The sequence below is a fragment of the Zerene cesonia genome, chromosome 19 (genome assembly GCF_012273895.1).
Source record: "Zerene cesonia ecotype Mississippi chromosome 19, Zerene_cesonia_1.1, whole genome shotgun sequence".
In the NCBI taxonomy this organism is placed as follows: domain Eukaryota; kingdom Metazoa; phylum Arthropoda; class Insecta; order Lepidoptera; family Pieridae; genus Zerene; species Zerene cesonia.
This window is the reverse complement of record NC_052120.1, coordinates 8,128,181-8,143,252: the sequence shown is the minus strand read 5'-3', so window position 1 is coordinate 8,143,252 and position 15,072 is coordinate 8,128,181. Positions and strand designations below refer to the sequence as shown.

General features: G+C 31.3%; 1 protein-coding gene across 1 annotated transcript; it reads left to right on the top strand.

Annotated features, from left to right (window-relative positions):
* The first annotated feature begins 3,654 nt into the window (after positions 1 to 3,654).
* LOC119834355 (O-acyltransferase like protein-like) lies at positions 3,655 to 14,184 on the top strand. Its single transcript, XM_038358698.1, has 13 exons — positions 3,655 to 3,832; positions 4,386 to 4,656; positions 4,982 to 5,167; positions 5,290 to 5,366; positions 6,670 to 6,863; positions 8,058 to 8,172; positions 9,566 to 9,780; positions 10,380 to 10,573; positions 11,033 to 11,168; positions 11,639 to 11,825; positions 12,586 to 12,728; positions 13,795 to 13,903; positions 14,114 to 14,184. Exons 1-13 carry the CDS (start codon positions 3,655 to 3,657, stop codon positions 14,182 to 14,184), a joined length of 2,076 nt encoding a protein of 691 aa, XP_038214626.1.
* Positions 14,185 to 15,072: the final 888 nt, after the last annotated feature.

The window sequence follows — 15,072 nt, the reverse complement described above, 5'->3', positions numbered from 1 at the left end:
TAATATTAATACAAACTACGTTAATTATTAACATACTATTGTGTTGTTTTAGTTCCAAATTGTATTGAGCAATGGGATGATGGGATGAATGATGGTTCTTGATAAGTGTACGAAATTTGAATGAAATCTGCATGTTTAAAGTGAGAAATAAGGTGTTTTCGTTCATTATTGTTTTCAGCATATATTAAAAATTATTTGTATGATAGATATATAACTCCAATCGAGTACACGAAAAATATGGCACAAAGCGCCCCACGCTTTTTTCACAACAATACTAGTATTTTTCATTCATTATTATTTTCAGTTTGTATTAAAAATTATTCACAACAATATTAGTATTTTTCGTTCATTATTGTTTTCAGCTTATATTAAAAATTATTTTATAGTTTTTAGTTTGATGTGCTTGAAAAGCGTGTTTTTTAGTTTTTTTAAACTATATTTTATTTTATAGTTTTTAGTTTGATGTGCTTGAAAAGCGTGTTTTTTTAGTTTTTTTAAACTATATTTTATTTATAAATGCTTATTTTAATACAATAAGTTCTCATATCGCAATAAGTTTCTTTGTTCTAACAAAATTTGAAAATACTACTGGCACATAAAAAAAGCGCCATGTTTCTGATTGGCGGCAATTTGTTTTTATTCTAGAAATTAAATTCGAAATTGGTTCTGAATTCTATAAGTGCGTATTAACTTTTAGTCGTTATCAATTATCTATACCTTATAATTCAGTGTAGAAAATATTCAGAATACATACATCAGCGAGTCACTTGATTGATTTTATGTAAATAGCCATTTAAATTTAAAATACAACGACAATATAACTCACCTAAGTAGGTAAGTTAATTGTCGTTATATATGCAATTAAAATTATTTAATTCTTGCCAATCTCATAATTACCTAGGAAGTTTTAGACTACTAGGATTGTAAGTTTAGAAAATATTTCTTGTCTATTTGACATCACCTTTCAAGATTATTTCATTTAGCTCTATAGCAGGTAGCTATCAAAACTAAATGTTCTCAAATTAAACAAAACCATTAATTTTATGTTGTCGGCAACATAGAATTTCAAATTTGATATCCTATCATTTGATATCAATATTGAGAGATTTGTGCACTAAGAAATTTAAGCAGATACCCTCATCGCTTAGAAAATAGCCGAGATCTTCAAACCTCACCTCTAATACAAAAAGAAAACTTAATTCAAATCGCTTTCTATACTATTTTTCCTAGCAATATTTCCTTACCTATGCCAGTCCTTTCCTTTATCACTCTTGACAATCCTTCCTTCATATATCATTAAATGAAATGCATTTCAAGTCAGCAACCTATTTATAAGAGCGTATCTACGTACTACAAAATCTTTCGCCTATGCAACTCCATTGCTGACTATAATATACAAATATAAGTAAATGTTTTGATAACCATTTTCGAGAAGAACGAGCCTGGGTGTAACAATTTGAAGAATATTAAATCATCATCACATTACAGGGCTGATTTATTGTTAATATTTAAACTGTTATTGTGAAAAAACGGTTTCAAAGCATTTCAAAGCATTTAATAGCGGTAGTTCACCTACGTCATACGCTATTGCTATTAGCGACGATCTGATAGAGATCCTATGTAGATTCTGTGTTTCTAAATCCTTTTACAATTTTAGAAACATACAATCTATACAAAAAATTATTGTGTGTGTTTATATAAGTTATACAAACCTTAAAAACAAGCCGGAAGCCGACGTACAGAACCTATTTTAATTTATTTAATGCAGAAATTTATTAGATACCCATCTAATATTAATTTTGTTCTAACCGCATTAAAAACTTCATGAATAAAAATTCATGAAGAAACGAAATAAACCTGCTAAACCTCTTTTTAAGTGTTATAATTAACGATAAAGTATTTTTTGCGTTAGGATCCTTAATAACCAAAGACGTCATGTGTATTATATGTATGATGTGTAACTATTGAAGTTGATTTTTCTACAAGTTTCACCGCACGAAAAATTATTTCAGTTTTTAGCTATTTATTGTGTTTAAAACTAAATACGCTCTTAAGTCCAAAACTTCACTAGACATTCCTCTAAATTTTGTTTTCTAAAATGGAACTTTTTCAATATTCATGAGACGAGTAATGAAGTTCGAAGTCCGATAATAACATATAGTTTGTTATGAAGAAAATGTAAGTACAGTTGTATATTTGCATGCATGCAGTTATGCGGTAGGCTAATTTCATTAATAAGAACATGCCATATCTTCCGATTACATCAATGCCCTTAGATGATAATAAAATTACAAATTGCTTTAGGTACCTACCACATCTGTGAGATACGGAAACAAAGAATCGTATGATTTGCAATTATTGTAAACAATAGTGGCAGATATCATCAGCAGCTGCGAAATTGGTACGTTCTTATCGTGTTTTCTTTCTTCGGCGGTATGTTTGTATATATGCCATTTTAGTCTCGATTTTAACTCATTTTAATCGGAAAGATTTTATTAAATTTTATGCACTGGTGAATGGTCGGTGACAATACAATAATTACAGAATTAAATGGTTTATTTATAAGAGCAAATGATTACAACTAGACAGTTTAGTTGATTAAATAATCAAAGCGTTTTTTTTTAACTGATTTTATTGATTTATAATAAACTTAATAGTAATTCTGATTGACCGCCTCCTTGGTAAAGTGGATAACGCGTGAGCGTAGAACCGAGGGGGCCTGGGTTCAATCCCCGGTGGGGATGCACAAAAAGAATGTGTCGGTCTGGTAGGATACAGACGGCTGATCACCGAATTGTCAGTGAAGAAAATCGATCAGCGAAACAGATGTACATCATCTGCCCCATACCCCACTAGGGGACACGGGACATCACTTTAATAGTAACTCACCTACTCGTGAATGACACTCAGTATTTGGGTCCGAATTATGATAATTTGAAAATAAAAAATATCGCAATATAAACAGAATAATATTTAAAAATAATTATGTTTCAATAATATTTTCATCACTGTGTAAATGTGTTTCGCTTCTAAATCTAGGTTGTATTCTTATTAGTTTTAAAACATTTAAAGGAAGTTTAACTTTTATATGATTAACCCTCGAAGCAAAAAGAGGGGTATTATAAGTTTGACGTGTGTGTCTGTCTGTACGTCTGTCTGTGGCATCATACCTCCCGTATACATTGATTTCAATTTAGTTTTTTTTTTTGCATTAAAGGTGACTTATGTGCGAGTGTTCTTAGATATGTTTGATCAAAATCGGTTGAGCCGTTTGAAAGTTGTGGGGGATGAAAGTGGGTATATTAACCGAATGTCTGCAAATATACTAGGATGGGGTCTCAAATAGCTTCGTATAATGAGAAAGTTGGTTGTTATCTTTAGCCTACTTGTAGAAAGAACAGGAGTCAGGGGCTTTTAAATTTAAATTTTATTTTTTATATTTTTACAAAAGTACTACTACTTATATAAATTGTGGGGATTATTAATTTAGTCGTATTAGTAACAGAGATCTGCCCTTTAGATGGAAGGAAATGATCGATTGTATATTTATAAACTTATCTGTAGTACGTCATTATTATCGATAAAGATCCCAAATTGTATAAATGAATTTCTCACATTAATTAGAAACCAATACAAAGTGATAATTGTGTCAAAATGTTAATATTATTTGTAATTTTTATGTTCCATATTGTTAGTGCTCATATTTCATTAAATTTATATCCTCCTACAACGGGATTTGATAAACATTTGTATGAAGACGCATTAGACTCGGAAGAATGTCAGAAGCAGTTAAATTACCTGGTCAGGAACGATTCGTTTTTGTTGGCGCAATGTAAGTATATTTTTCAAAATCAAATAAAATGATAATTATTAATAAATAATAGTTAAAAAAAACTAAAAAACATGCTTTTTATAGAAAACCGAACTAAAAAATATAATAGTTAAAAAAAACTAAAAAACACGCATTAAAAAAAATCATATTTTGCAAATTGAAAACTGGAATAATTTTATCAAATTAGTGTATTGTCATCGGTCCTCAATAAATCTACAAAGTTTGAACGAAATCTGGCCGTTTAAAGTGGGTCAAAATCGCGCCCAAAGAAGTCGGTTACAAACAAACATACAGGTGAAGCTAATATAAAGCGTGTAACAAAAAATAATTCACCTTTGAATTGTTACAATTAAACCAAACTTAAATAGTACCACGCGGGAGGCACCGGCTTCATCAAAATCGGATCAGCCAGAATCAACATTAATTCAACCAGACTAAAGTTCTGAGGTAATAAACCCAAAAAGTACAGTAGTAGGTGTAGCGAAATATGTTTTCACACACGATGAATTCTAGAATGAATATCCTAAAATACAAGGCATCCTATTCTTTTTAGTCCTAGATGCTGGTTTAAGAATCCCAAGAGGTCTATTAAAAGGGAATACACTAGATATGGGAAATTACTATCAATGTCTTGAGATAAATCAAAGTGTAAATGACGAAATGGACATAAGTGGAAAATACTGTGTGATACAAACAACTCCCCGTTCTGAGTCTAGAAGTAAAAGGCATATTCCACAGTGGCTTAATCCGGTGGAGCAAGTATTAAGTGAAAATGAATGGAAATACATCGAACAATACGAGATGAATAATGAGCTTGGTAACAGGTAAGATGTGGATATTATTTACTGTTTAGAAAAGCGTTAATTATTGTTAGCTTTTGTAGGAAGAATTACGAAGCATAAAATATAGATGGAGCAAAGAACATCAATTGGATGTTATCTTAAATATAAAATACGTAGGTAAGTATATTAAAATGAAACATGAATTCAGAAAATAAATACATTTTTATATAAATGTTACAAGTCGGAGAAGTAACATTTTTAAATGAGAGACAAGAGACTACGAAAGTGCCTCGCGGCAGTTTATTTATTATATGTGTCATACTGAGACAAAGGCAGGAAAAAGTTTGTAAAAATGTGTTTGTTTCAGGAATATGATATCTATTTTATCTAACGCTAGGCTGAGATTAGCTTTATGTATACCAAAACCATGCACAACAAGAGAGGTTATAGATGGATTGCTATTCAATTTTACTTCTGTGGGATTCCAGTATGAGGATAATTTTTGTCGTTTGCCAAACGATAAACCTTGGGTTACAGGAGATACTGTTGCAGTGTACGTATTTACATAATATTTCAATTATTATTGTCCTATTTAAAATTCTGTTAATTTTTACCGATAATTTTTTATTATGACCTCACATACTCTGTGTAAAATTTATTTATGTATCTTTTCAGTACAATTTTAGGGCTTATTGGTTTTTTGACAATTATCAGTACAACTTACGATATTGTGATTAGCCGAAAGAGTGAAGGTAAGCCTAAAAGAATAATTTAGCATTATTAGATAGGAATCACGAACGCCATTTATACAACTATCCTTATCGATTTTCCATTGATACAAATCTGTCTATACTTATATAAATTAATGACGACTGTCTGATAAACAGTGGAATGAATGAATTAGTACTTACCTATGTAGATGGATTTATTGAATAAGAGATAATAGCATAATAAAAAAATAAATAGATCAGCTTGGATTATAGGGTCAATAGTCATGTGTATAAATAAAAAATATTGTAATGATAACATATTCTCTTGATTAAAGACGCGTTCTCAAAACCGACAAAAATAAGCTAGCATTGAGTACCTATTTATTGATGAAATGAAACAATATCAAATAAGTTATAACTGCCACAAAGAGATTACGTCTACTAACCTAATCTCAGCAATCTTATACCTTTAAACGAGGAATTCTTGTATATATTTCGTATATATATATATATATATATATATATATATATATATATATATATAATTGGAATCTCGGAATCGGCTCCAACGATTTTCATGAAATTTAGTATATAGGGGGTTTCGGGGGCGATAAATCGATCTAGCTAGGAATTTTTTTAGAAAATGTCATATTCGTGTTTTATTCGTGTTTTTTTTTTCCTGACATCTATTAGTGAATAATAACTACTACTATTTTAACTACTATTTTGCTTCGTAGATAGCTGGACAACTGAAATAGCACATAGGCACTTTTTATACCGATATTCCTACGGGATACGGACTTACGCGGTTTCAACCGCGGGTCACAGCTAGTGACATCTAATGTGAAAATAATTATCTGTTACCACAACGTTCAAGATTTTCAAATATCCGGGATTAATTTACTCGCGAAAATATTACAAACAGTCTCAGGAAAAAATTTAAATTTTATCTAATTCTTATTTTCACGTTTTTTACCTATGTACATGAGGTTTAACGTGTGTTTTTAAGGGTTTCTTAATTTGTGTTCTTTTTAACTCCAGATGCATTGTATAGAATGTTCTTACAAATAAGCGTCCTGTCATCGCAATTGTGTGGGCGTATTTCGGTAGCATACAGAAAACAAATTCGTTCTGTTCACTGTGAAATCTTTCTCTTTTCAGAACGTATAATATTTAATTTTCCTTTTTATTACGTTCTTCTTTGACTGTCATAATACGTGTAACAATTTTTATCCTTCCATATGGATACATAATAGATATATAATTGAATGAAAATAAGAATGTTCGTTTTCTAAGCAGAAGTGATGATCTTAGCTGCAACAATTTATTAATATCTTTTTTCCAGATTCAAAGCGAGCAAATGAGATATTACAATCGTTCTCAGTTATTAAAAACTCCAAAACATTTTTCGCTATATCGAGTAAACCTGGTTCTTTAGAATGTGTAGATGGTATAAGAGCATTAGCCATGTTGTGGGTACTTTTGGGTCATTCGTTTTCGTCCCAACCGTTTACTCTGAATCCTTTTGAAGCTGGCCAGGTGCGTAAATATCTGCTTTTACCATAAGTAGCTGGAATACTTTTGCCTGTTTTTGTACATGAGTTTGCTTTGCTGCGAATCCAAATGGGCTTAGAATTATAGTTATAGTTTTTAGGTAACTTTATCGGCTATTTTTGTAAATTTAATTTTTAATTAAAAATTGTTTTCTTAAATGCGTGATAATCACGACCGACCGAATAATAATATATAAGCAATATCGTTTTGGATAAAGTTAATGCGGTTGAATGACGCGGTTAGGCGTTACTCATTTATATAAAAAAAAGCTGGTCGTTCGGGGTAGTTATTTGATAGTTTTTAACATTTTTATCAGCTACTAATATTTTAAAGCTGAAGAGTTCGTTTGTTTGTTTGTTTGAACGCACTGATCTAAGGTACTACTAATCCGATTTGAAAAATGCTTTCAGTGATACATAGCCCATCTATTGAGGAAAGCTATATATGTACCACGGGCGAAGTTGGGGTAGACCGCTTGTCCTATATAATTCTAATGCGCCACCCTTTGTTTTGATGAATTTACTGTGGAGAACCGAGTGTACTTGATTGGGATGTAACGTGGATCTTATTTGAAATTCTGTAGTGGTAAAACTTAAATAGCCTACGTTTCAATTTCCGATTCTGATAGATATAAAATCAAGGTATACAAATAGGACTGAGCAATGTTCAAGATGATATGAATGTATCTAAATGCTTATAGCAACAATTACTTTTGAAATAAGATAAGATAATATGTCGAATGTATAATTGATAATGATCAAGTTTTCTAATCTCTTTGGTGTTTATCTTTTTAAAAATGTTGATACATGCTTTAAAAATATCACCAACGTAATTAAGAAAATGTACATTAAGGAAAAAAACTGTACGACGGTAGACGCAGGTTCGAATCCTGCCTCATAATCTTTTTCTTACTATTCATTATATGTTGCAAACATTTAAAAATTGCACTTAAACTATAAAAAATATTTATAGATCTAAATTAAAGATATTAGATATTATTTCACGACCGTATCAGTTAGACTTACTAAATTTTTGTCCTGACTGGCAGAGTCTCTTTATGTGATGGAATCAATTACTAAGAGAAGATAAAGAATGGACTTTAAACACGCCTTACATTATTACATAAATTCAGTCAAATAGTGATTAAATTTCATTCATGAATATTGATTTTCCTTGCAGTGGGTGTCGTCTCCGAAAGCATTGTGGGTTGTGGCAGGGCACTTGGCTGTTGACACGTTTTTCATGCTCAGTGGTCTTCTTGCAGTTTATTGTAATGTCGGTAGAACTAACAGTTGTGAGTATATCCATAGGTACCTTTCTATTTATACCCAGGTTTTTTGACAGGATTCCAATAGTACCTACATAGTATAAAACAAAGTCGCTTTCCCCCGTCTGTGTACGTGTATACATTTAAAGACAAAACAGATTTAGATGGGGTTTTTAATAGATAGAGTGATTTATGATGAAGGTTTATATGTATGATAATATCCATTAAATAGTGGAATAATATTGATATTTTTGAGGTTTCTAATCTCATGTGATTTTTCAAATATAGTAGGAAATCTTCACGGTATTAAGTAAAGTACGAATTTAATGCGTGTGAAGCCGTGGAAAAAAGGTAATTATTAATATTTGGAAAGCCTGCCATTCATACGCTTTGCTTCAGTTGTAAATGCTTTAGTAATGACCAAATCGTTCAAAATAAAAATACAGTATTTATAATAACTTAGAAAAGGGAAAAATTAATATATGGCATTGAAATTTCTACGAAGATTAAATTAATTTTCGCTTTATTGTCACTTTTACGTAATTATTCTTATAGGTTTTTTATCTACCAGCATGTTACCCGGTGGCATATAATTTTATAAGTGTTTATGTTCACATAGTATTAAAGTCATAAAATTAATCTTTATTACCTCCTCTCGCTATCTCGATAGGCTTTATGTTTGAGAATTTCAGTAGGTAAATATGTTAAAGTGAATGTTTTATCTCAGATAACGGAATTTCTTGTGATTTTGTTAATTTATCCTTTATTTGTACTCGCTGTTTTAATATTAGTTTTTTTTCCTTTTGCTTACTTTTTTTCTGATAAAATTCAAAACCACATATTTATTTTATAAAATATAACAATCTGTGATAAGTAATAAGTTAATTATAAAAAATTATCATGGATCATTTTTTAATGCACACGATAAAAGTGTTGCAATTTTTAAGGTAATGCTTTAATACATGTTCTGTGATTTTATGGAACAATAAATCACATTGTGTGACAATAATACATGACTTTTATCATTGAATTTATTATGTAATATGATATATCGGTCATCGGTCAATATAATATGTTCACACTGCTGGGGCACAGGCCTCCTATGAGGGTTCAGGCCATAACCACGCCGGCCAAGTGCGGGTTGGCAGATGTCAAATGTCGTCGAACTTTTGATTCTACGACATGCCGGTTTCCTCACGATGCAAGCAGCAGTGATGTTACACATGTGTAGATACATTGAAAAATCAATTTATTTCCTGCACGCTCGCTCGGTCTCGATCCCCGACTTATTGATTTTAAAGTCCGAGGTTCTCACCACTGAGCCACAACTTTTGCTTTTAATATGATAATATATTAGTGCATATTATACTAATTTGTGTGCTCAGTTTTTTTAATACTTATTACTTATCTCTCGTTTCAGTGGGTCTTTTGAAAAATCTCCACAAGTTCTATCTCAATCGTCTCTTGCGCATGTTTCCGTTGCTAGCCTTAACGATTTTGTTCGAAGCGACTTTATTCAATCATATATCCGATGGACCATTCTGGCAATCTGTGGTCAATAACGCGGAGATTTGTAGAACTTACTGGTGGTCTACTTTGTTGTATGTTCAGAATTATTTGAACGCGGAAAATGTCGTGAGTATTAAATATCGATGTGAGTGACTAGCGCCCCGCAAAGGGTATAGCAGTTTTTGCGTGAAAGAGTTACAAACACACACACATCCTTTCAAACTTTCGTATTTATAATTTTAGTAGGATTTTCAGAGATATGATAATGCGTCAGAGGGAAAATTTGTTTTTTGTCTGATTTCGCTTAGGTTACAAACTATAAAAGCAACATTCTATTGAGACGAGTATTATTTATGTATTAAACAAATCGATAATAAACTTCGTAAGAACGAGTGTAAATTGCACCATTTGTATGACGCAATATACGGCTAAATGGCATTCATTTTACCTATCACTAATCACACATAGGTAGTATAAAGCAAAGTCGCTTTCTCTGTCCCTATGTCCCTTTGCATGCTTAAATCTTTAAAACTACGAAACGGATTTTGATGGCGTTTTTTTAATAGATAGAGTGATTCAAGAGGAAGGTTTATATGTATAATAAAATCTATTAAACTACTAATTAACGCATGCGAAGCCGCGGGCAGTAAAATATATACAAAATAATAATCTATGGAATGTGAAATGATAAAAATATGCGTTTATTGTTTTTAATCTCCTTTTAGTGTGTCGGTATAACATGGTATTTGGCTATAGACGTTCAATTACATATTTTATCACCTCTGGTATTATTTTGGGTGCTGAGTGGTAAACGCAAAATAGCATGGGGTGGTCTTACCTTCGCTCTGCTTGGTTCTATAGCAGCGGCCACTATTTATAACTTCATTAAGAAATTTCCTTCAAGCATGATGACGCCTAAGTATGTTGTTTCTATTTTGTTTTTTTTTTATTACCTTATTGTAGTTTCTTAATAAAAGTACGAATCATACATACATTTTACGATAGTGAAACAGTTGTTTGATAGTTTTAGTAATAAAGACTGCTTGTTTATATCAAATGTTAGACGCTTGTCCCGGCTCCGCCCGGATATCAATATTCCTTTTTCCCAAGGGAGCATTTAAACGGGATAAAAAGTATCCTCTCACCCAAGTCAGCTTATACCTTGTCTGTATACCAATTTTAATTAAAATCCGTTCATCATTTTCAGCGCGATTGACGGACAAACATCCAAACAATACTTTCACATACATAATATTAGTGTGATTGGCTTTAATTTCACAAAGAGGCCTGGCGTATAAATAATAATAATTTATCTTTTATTTAATATTTTTTTAATTTAAATATATTATTGAATTTACGTATACGTCATATATTTCAGTCGTGGTAACGAGTTCATGTATTACATGATATATTATTATATGAATACGCTAACAAGAGCACCACCCTTTATTGTGGGTATGGTGTTCGGTTATCTATTGCATGTGTGGCGTCAAGATAAATTGAAAATATCAAAGGTAAGGATTATTAGTGGCTTAAGATTCAATATGGGGTGGAGTATATTAGTTTGTTTGTATTAAGAAAGTACAGCGATTCTACAAAACTGCTCTATTGATGTGGTCAATTGATAATAAATCTCAGCCACAGCCAGTCACAAAAATTACTAACAAATTGAGGGTAGTTAGGTCGAATATTGAATAAACAACGTATAAACACTAAGACACCATCCCTACCAATGCGTCACGTTTTGTTAGGGAAAAGTTGATGACTATCCAATGAATATGAAACCAGATTCTTTAATATACTTTCAGAATAAACTTCCAGTGTTTTTATGTTGTGTAATGAGATAGTTTCATATGTTTGTAAATTTTTAAGGACAAATTGAGTACATTTACCTGGTGGTGGGTTTAATTCAAATATTTATTGAAATGTTTATTTCCGCAAAATATTATTCATTATTTACACTTATTTTTTTATTATTTCACAGATTATAAACTTAATAATCTGGATGTTAGTACTAGCTGCTCAATCATTAATCATCTATAGTTCATATCCAATCATGCAAATGGATTGGGACAATCAAACCGCTGATAGCTTGATCAATTCCTTTGTTAGACCAACGTGGGCCTTATGTTTGGGATGGGTGATATTTTCCTGTGTTCAGGGGTATGCAGGTAGGATAATTTAATTATTCATGTGTACAAAGAGTAATTAGTGTAATATATTTGCATGATTGCATTTAAGAGTTCGTAACGGTAGCTAATTTTGAAGTTTTAGTCAGAATAAGAATTAGCTAATGGTTATATAAGTAACTATGAATATATCTTGGTAGGATTGTTCATATTTCTTTTTCTTTTCATTCAAAGATTTTCCGGAAAATTGTGAGGGAAAAATCATTTAATAGATATACGAAGCATCAGTAATAGGTATCTCATATATTCATATGACTATATATGTTATAGTCGGAGCATTATATATAGGTCAATGTAATAGTCAACTCATCTGATTCTAAGAGTACAATTATTATTATTTATTTTTTTACGTCATCGTCGGCAATGGAGCTGGTGAGTCGCCTGATGGTAAACGTGGTAGCGCCCAACAACATGAACATTTGGAGAGGCATAAGGTCCATTGCAGACCTTACACGCCTCTACAAATGGATTGCCGACGTTAAACTAGGAAGGGATTAAGAAAGGATTGACGATAGGAATAAAGGAAAGGACTGGGAAGGGTAAGGAAAAGGAAATGGGCCTCCGGCTCCGGCTCCCCCACTCACCGTACGAAACACAGCAGAACGCTATTTCACGCCGGTTTTCTGTGGGGTTGTGGTACTTTTCCGGTATGAGCTGGCCCAATTCGTGCCGAAGCGTGCGCAACTACCACATATTTATACTCATATCATATATTAGTCATTTAAAGAATTTTAAATTGCAGTACCAATAAATTGGTTCCTATCTCTAAGAATGTGGAAGATACCAGCCCGTTTGTCGTATGCGTTGTACATAATGCACTATTCAATTATGGTCGTCATAAATGCTAGCAGAGTGGCCCCGATATATTTTACAGTTGGAAATATTGTAAGTTAATTTTATTTTATTTATTCAATAGCTGAACTAATAAGCGTAGTAAATGAACGACTTATATTAGTTTAGTAACACAGCAGTAATATATCAAATGTACCAGCGACGTAGAAAGGGGGGGAAATGAAAGGGAGTTGCAGGAATCGCTAATTTATTTATTAACTTAGTTACAGAAGTGTTTGATCATTATTTATATGTAAGGTTGAGTTTGCTTTTTGATCATCCTAATCTGGAAATCAGTTCATTCAAAAATAATTTCCTTCTTACGTGATTTCTGAGAATTAAGGGCCATTTTAGTACCTCTGTCGAAGCCGCGTAAACCACTAGTTTTAGATTTATATCTAGGAGCTGTTAAGATTGGTTTTAAAATTTGTCGGAAATTGACCAGTTTAGCTAGTATTTCATGATGGTTTAAAAAGCGATGCTTCCTATAGCTTGAAAACTTTCAAGAAAGTATTATAGCAGTGTCTCTTTATCTCACTTTAGTTATTTTTGTGACATATTAAATTGCTATTATCATTACGAATATACCAATAATAGGTTTTTCAATAACTATAGGATTATATTGTATAATCATTGCCTTACAGAAAGTACATCCGAAGATTATAACAGAATTAAGATACCGTGATGTTTTTGAATATTAACTTTTTTGTTACGTATTTATATTTTTAGCAAGAATCACACATTTAGAAATTAAAAACTTTTTAACGGATTTTAAACGCGATTTATTCATTATATTATTAACCTGACGTTTCGAACACTTTACAGCGAGCGTGGTCCCGGGTAATGTATAATACTCGCGTTAAATCAAACAAGAAAATACTAAGAATCACACATGTTTGTTTCTAAGTGAAAAAAAAAATACCTACATTATGGCAATAATTTTGTAAGGGTTTATTTTCTTTAGTTTGTACATTAATTATTTAATTTTAAATTACGCTACAAGGAGAGTATGATTAAAATAATAAGCATCTTTAAAGAAATAGTTTTTCCTGCTAATTATGCCAAAAAGTATGGGTTGCTATATTTGAAAATATTAATGGTATGTACATTTTAATTTCAGATGTTCTACTTCTTTGGGTATCTAGCCTTATGTGTTTTTGTTGCGATTGTCGCATGTATTCTCGTAGATCTGCCGTTTTCTATATTATTTAGAATTATGTTAAGTGGAGGTAAGTCGATTATCGATATTATTCAGGTTTCTGAAGCTCAAAAACCCTTTGACATTATTCATAATTGATTTTATAAAAACGAATTAGGTAATTCTGACAAGATTTCACGTAATATTTAACTTTATCAATTGATTTTTAACCCAATTTTTTATTATTTTCTGTTTAAATTTCAAACAAAAATTTGATAATGTAATCATATAATTTTTTTAGGAATGCCAAAGAAAAACAATGTCGAACCCTTGAAACCGGACTCCACCAAAAATGATAAAACTTTAGACTGAATAAAATGTTTATATTTATTCATTTGTTTTTTATTTTGTGTATGAACATCCTATCATCAACTTTCATTTTGTATTCAAAAATGAGCTACGTACACCACAACTTGAATATACAGACAAACATTTAGTAGATTATTTAAATATATTTATCAATCAATCATAGAATAAGGTTGATTTTTAATCAGAAGTTCTTTTTTATCTTCTTAAAATATACCTACACAACCTACATACTTACGGCATCACAATAGTTCGAATAATTTGGTAAAAACGTTGAAAGAAAATTTATAATAATAAGTTTATATGAGTCGAGCAGGCTTCGATACGAATTGGGCCGAATTTCCTTACACTTCCCAGTCCTTCCCTTTTTCCCTTCTTCAATCTATTCCTGATCCCTTACCCGTTGATAATAGACTACGCATTAGCGGAGGCCCTACATTTGAAAATATTCATGGCGGGAAGTGATCCACTTACTCTCAGGCGAACCATCAGCTCGGTTGCCTGTTATGGCATTAAAAAATGTTTTCCATATAATTTATGTAGTACATTAACAAAACACATTATCACTATTTTTTACATTTCTGTGGTATGATTAATATATTTTCTCCTACTGTTATTTACATATTTATTATTTTTTTATTACACTTTATGGTGCTACCGTAAACAACCTCACCCAAACCAGCACGTCTGGTGCCTTCATCACTTAAGAGTGATCTCTTCCAAGCAAACTACTATATGTAAGTAGTAGATAAAGGAGGAAGTAGGTAACAAGGTAGGTAGATAAATACGAAATATACTCACATAGGTATATATATATATATATATATATATATATATATATATATATATATATATATATATATATATATATATATAACATAATATCAATATATA

Excerpts from the sequence above, each read along its gene's own strand:
- LOC119834355 (XM_038358698.1), top strand. The coding sequence starts at position 3,655 with ATGTTAATATTATTTGTAATTTTTATGTTCCATATTGTTAGTGCTCAT. Across the intron at positions 5,168-5,289 it reads ACAGGAGATACTGTTGCAGT|TACAATTTTAGGGCTTATTG; the intron begins GTACGTATTTAC and ends GTATCTTTTCAG. Across the intron at positions 11,826-12,585 it reads CTGTGTTCAGGGGTATGCAG|TACCAATAAATTGGTTCCTA; the intron begins GTAGGATAATTT and ends TTTAAATTGCAG.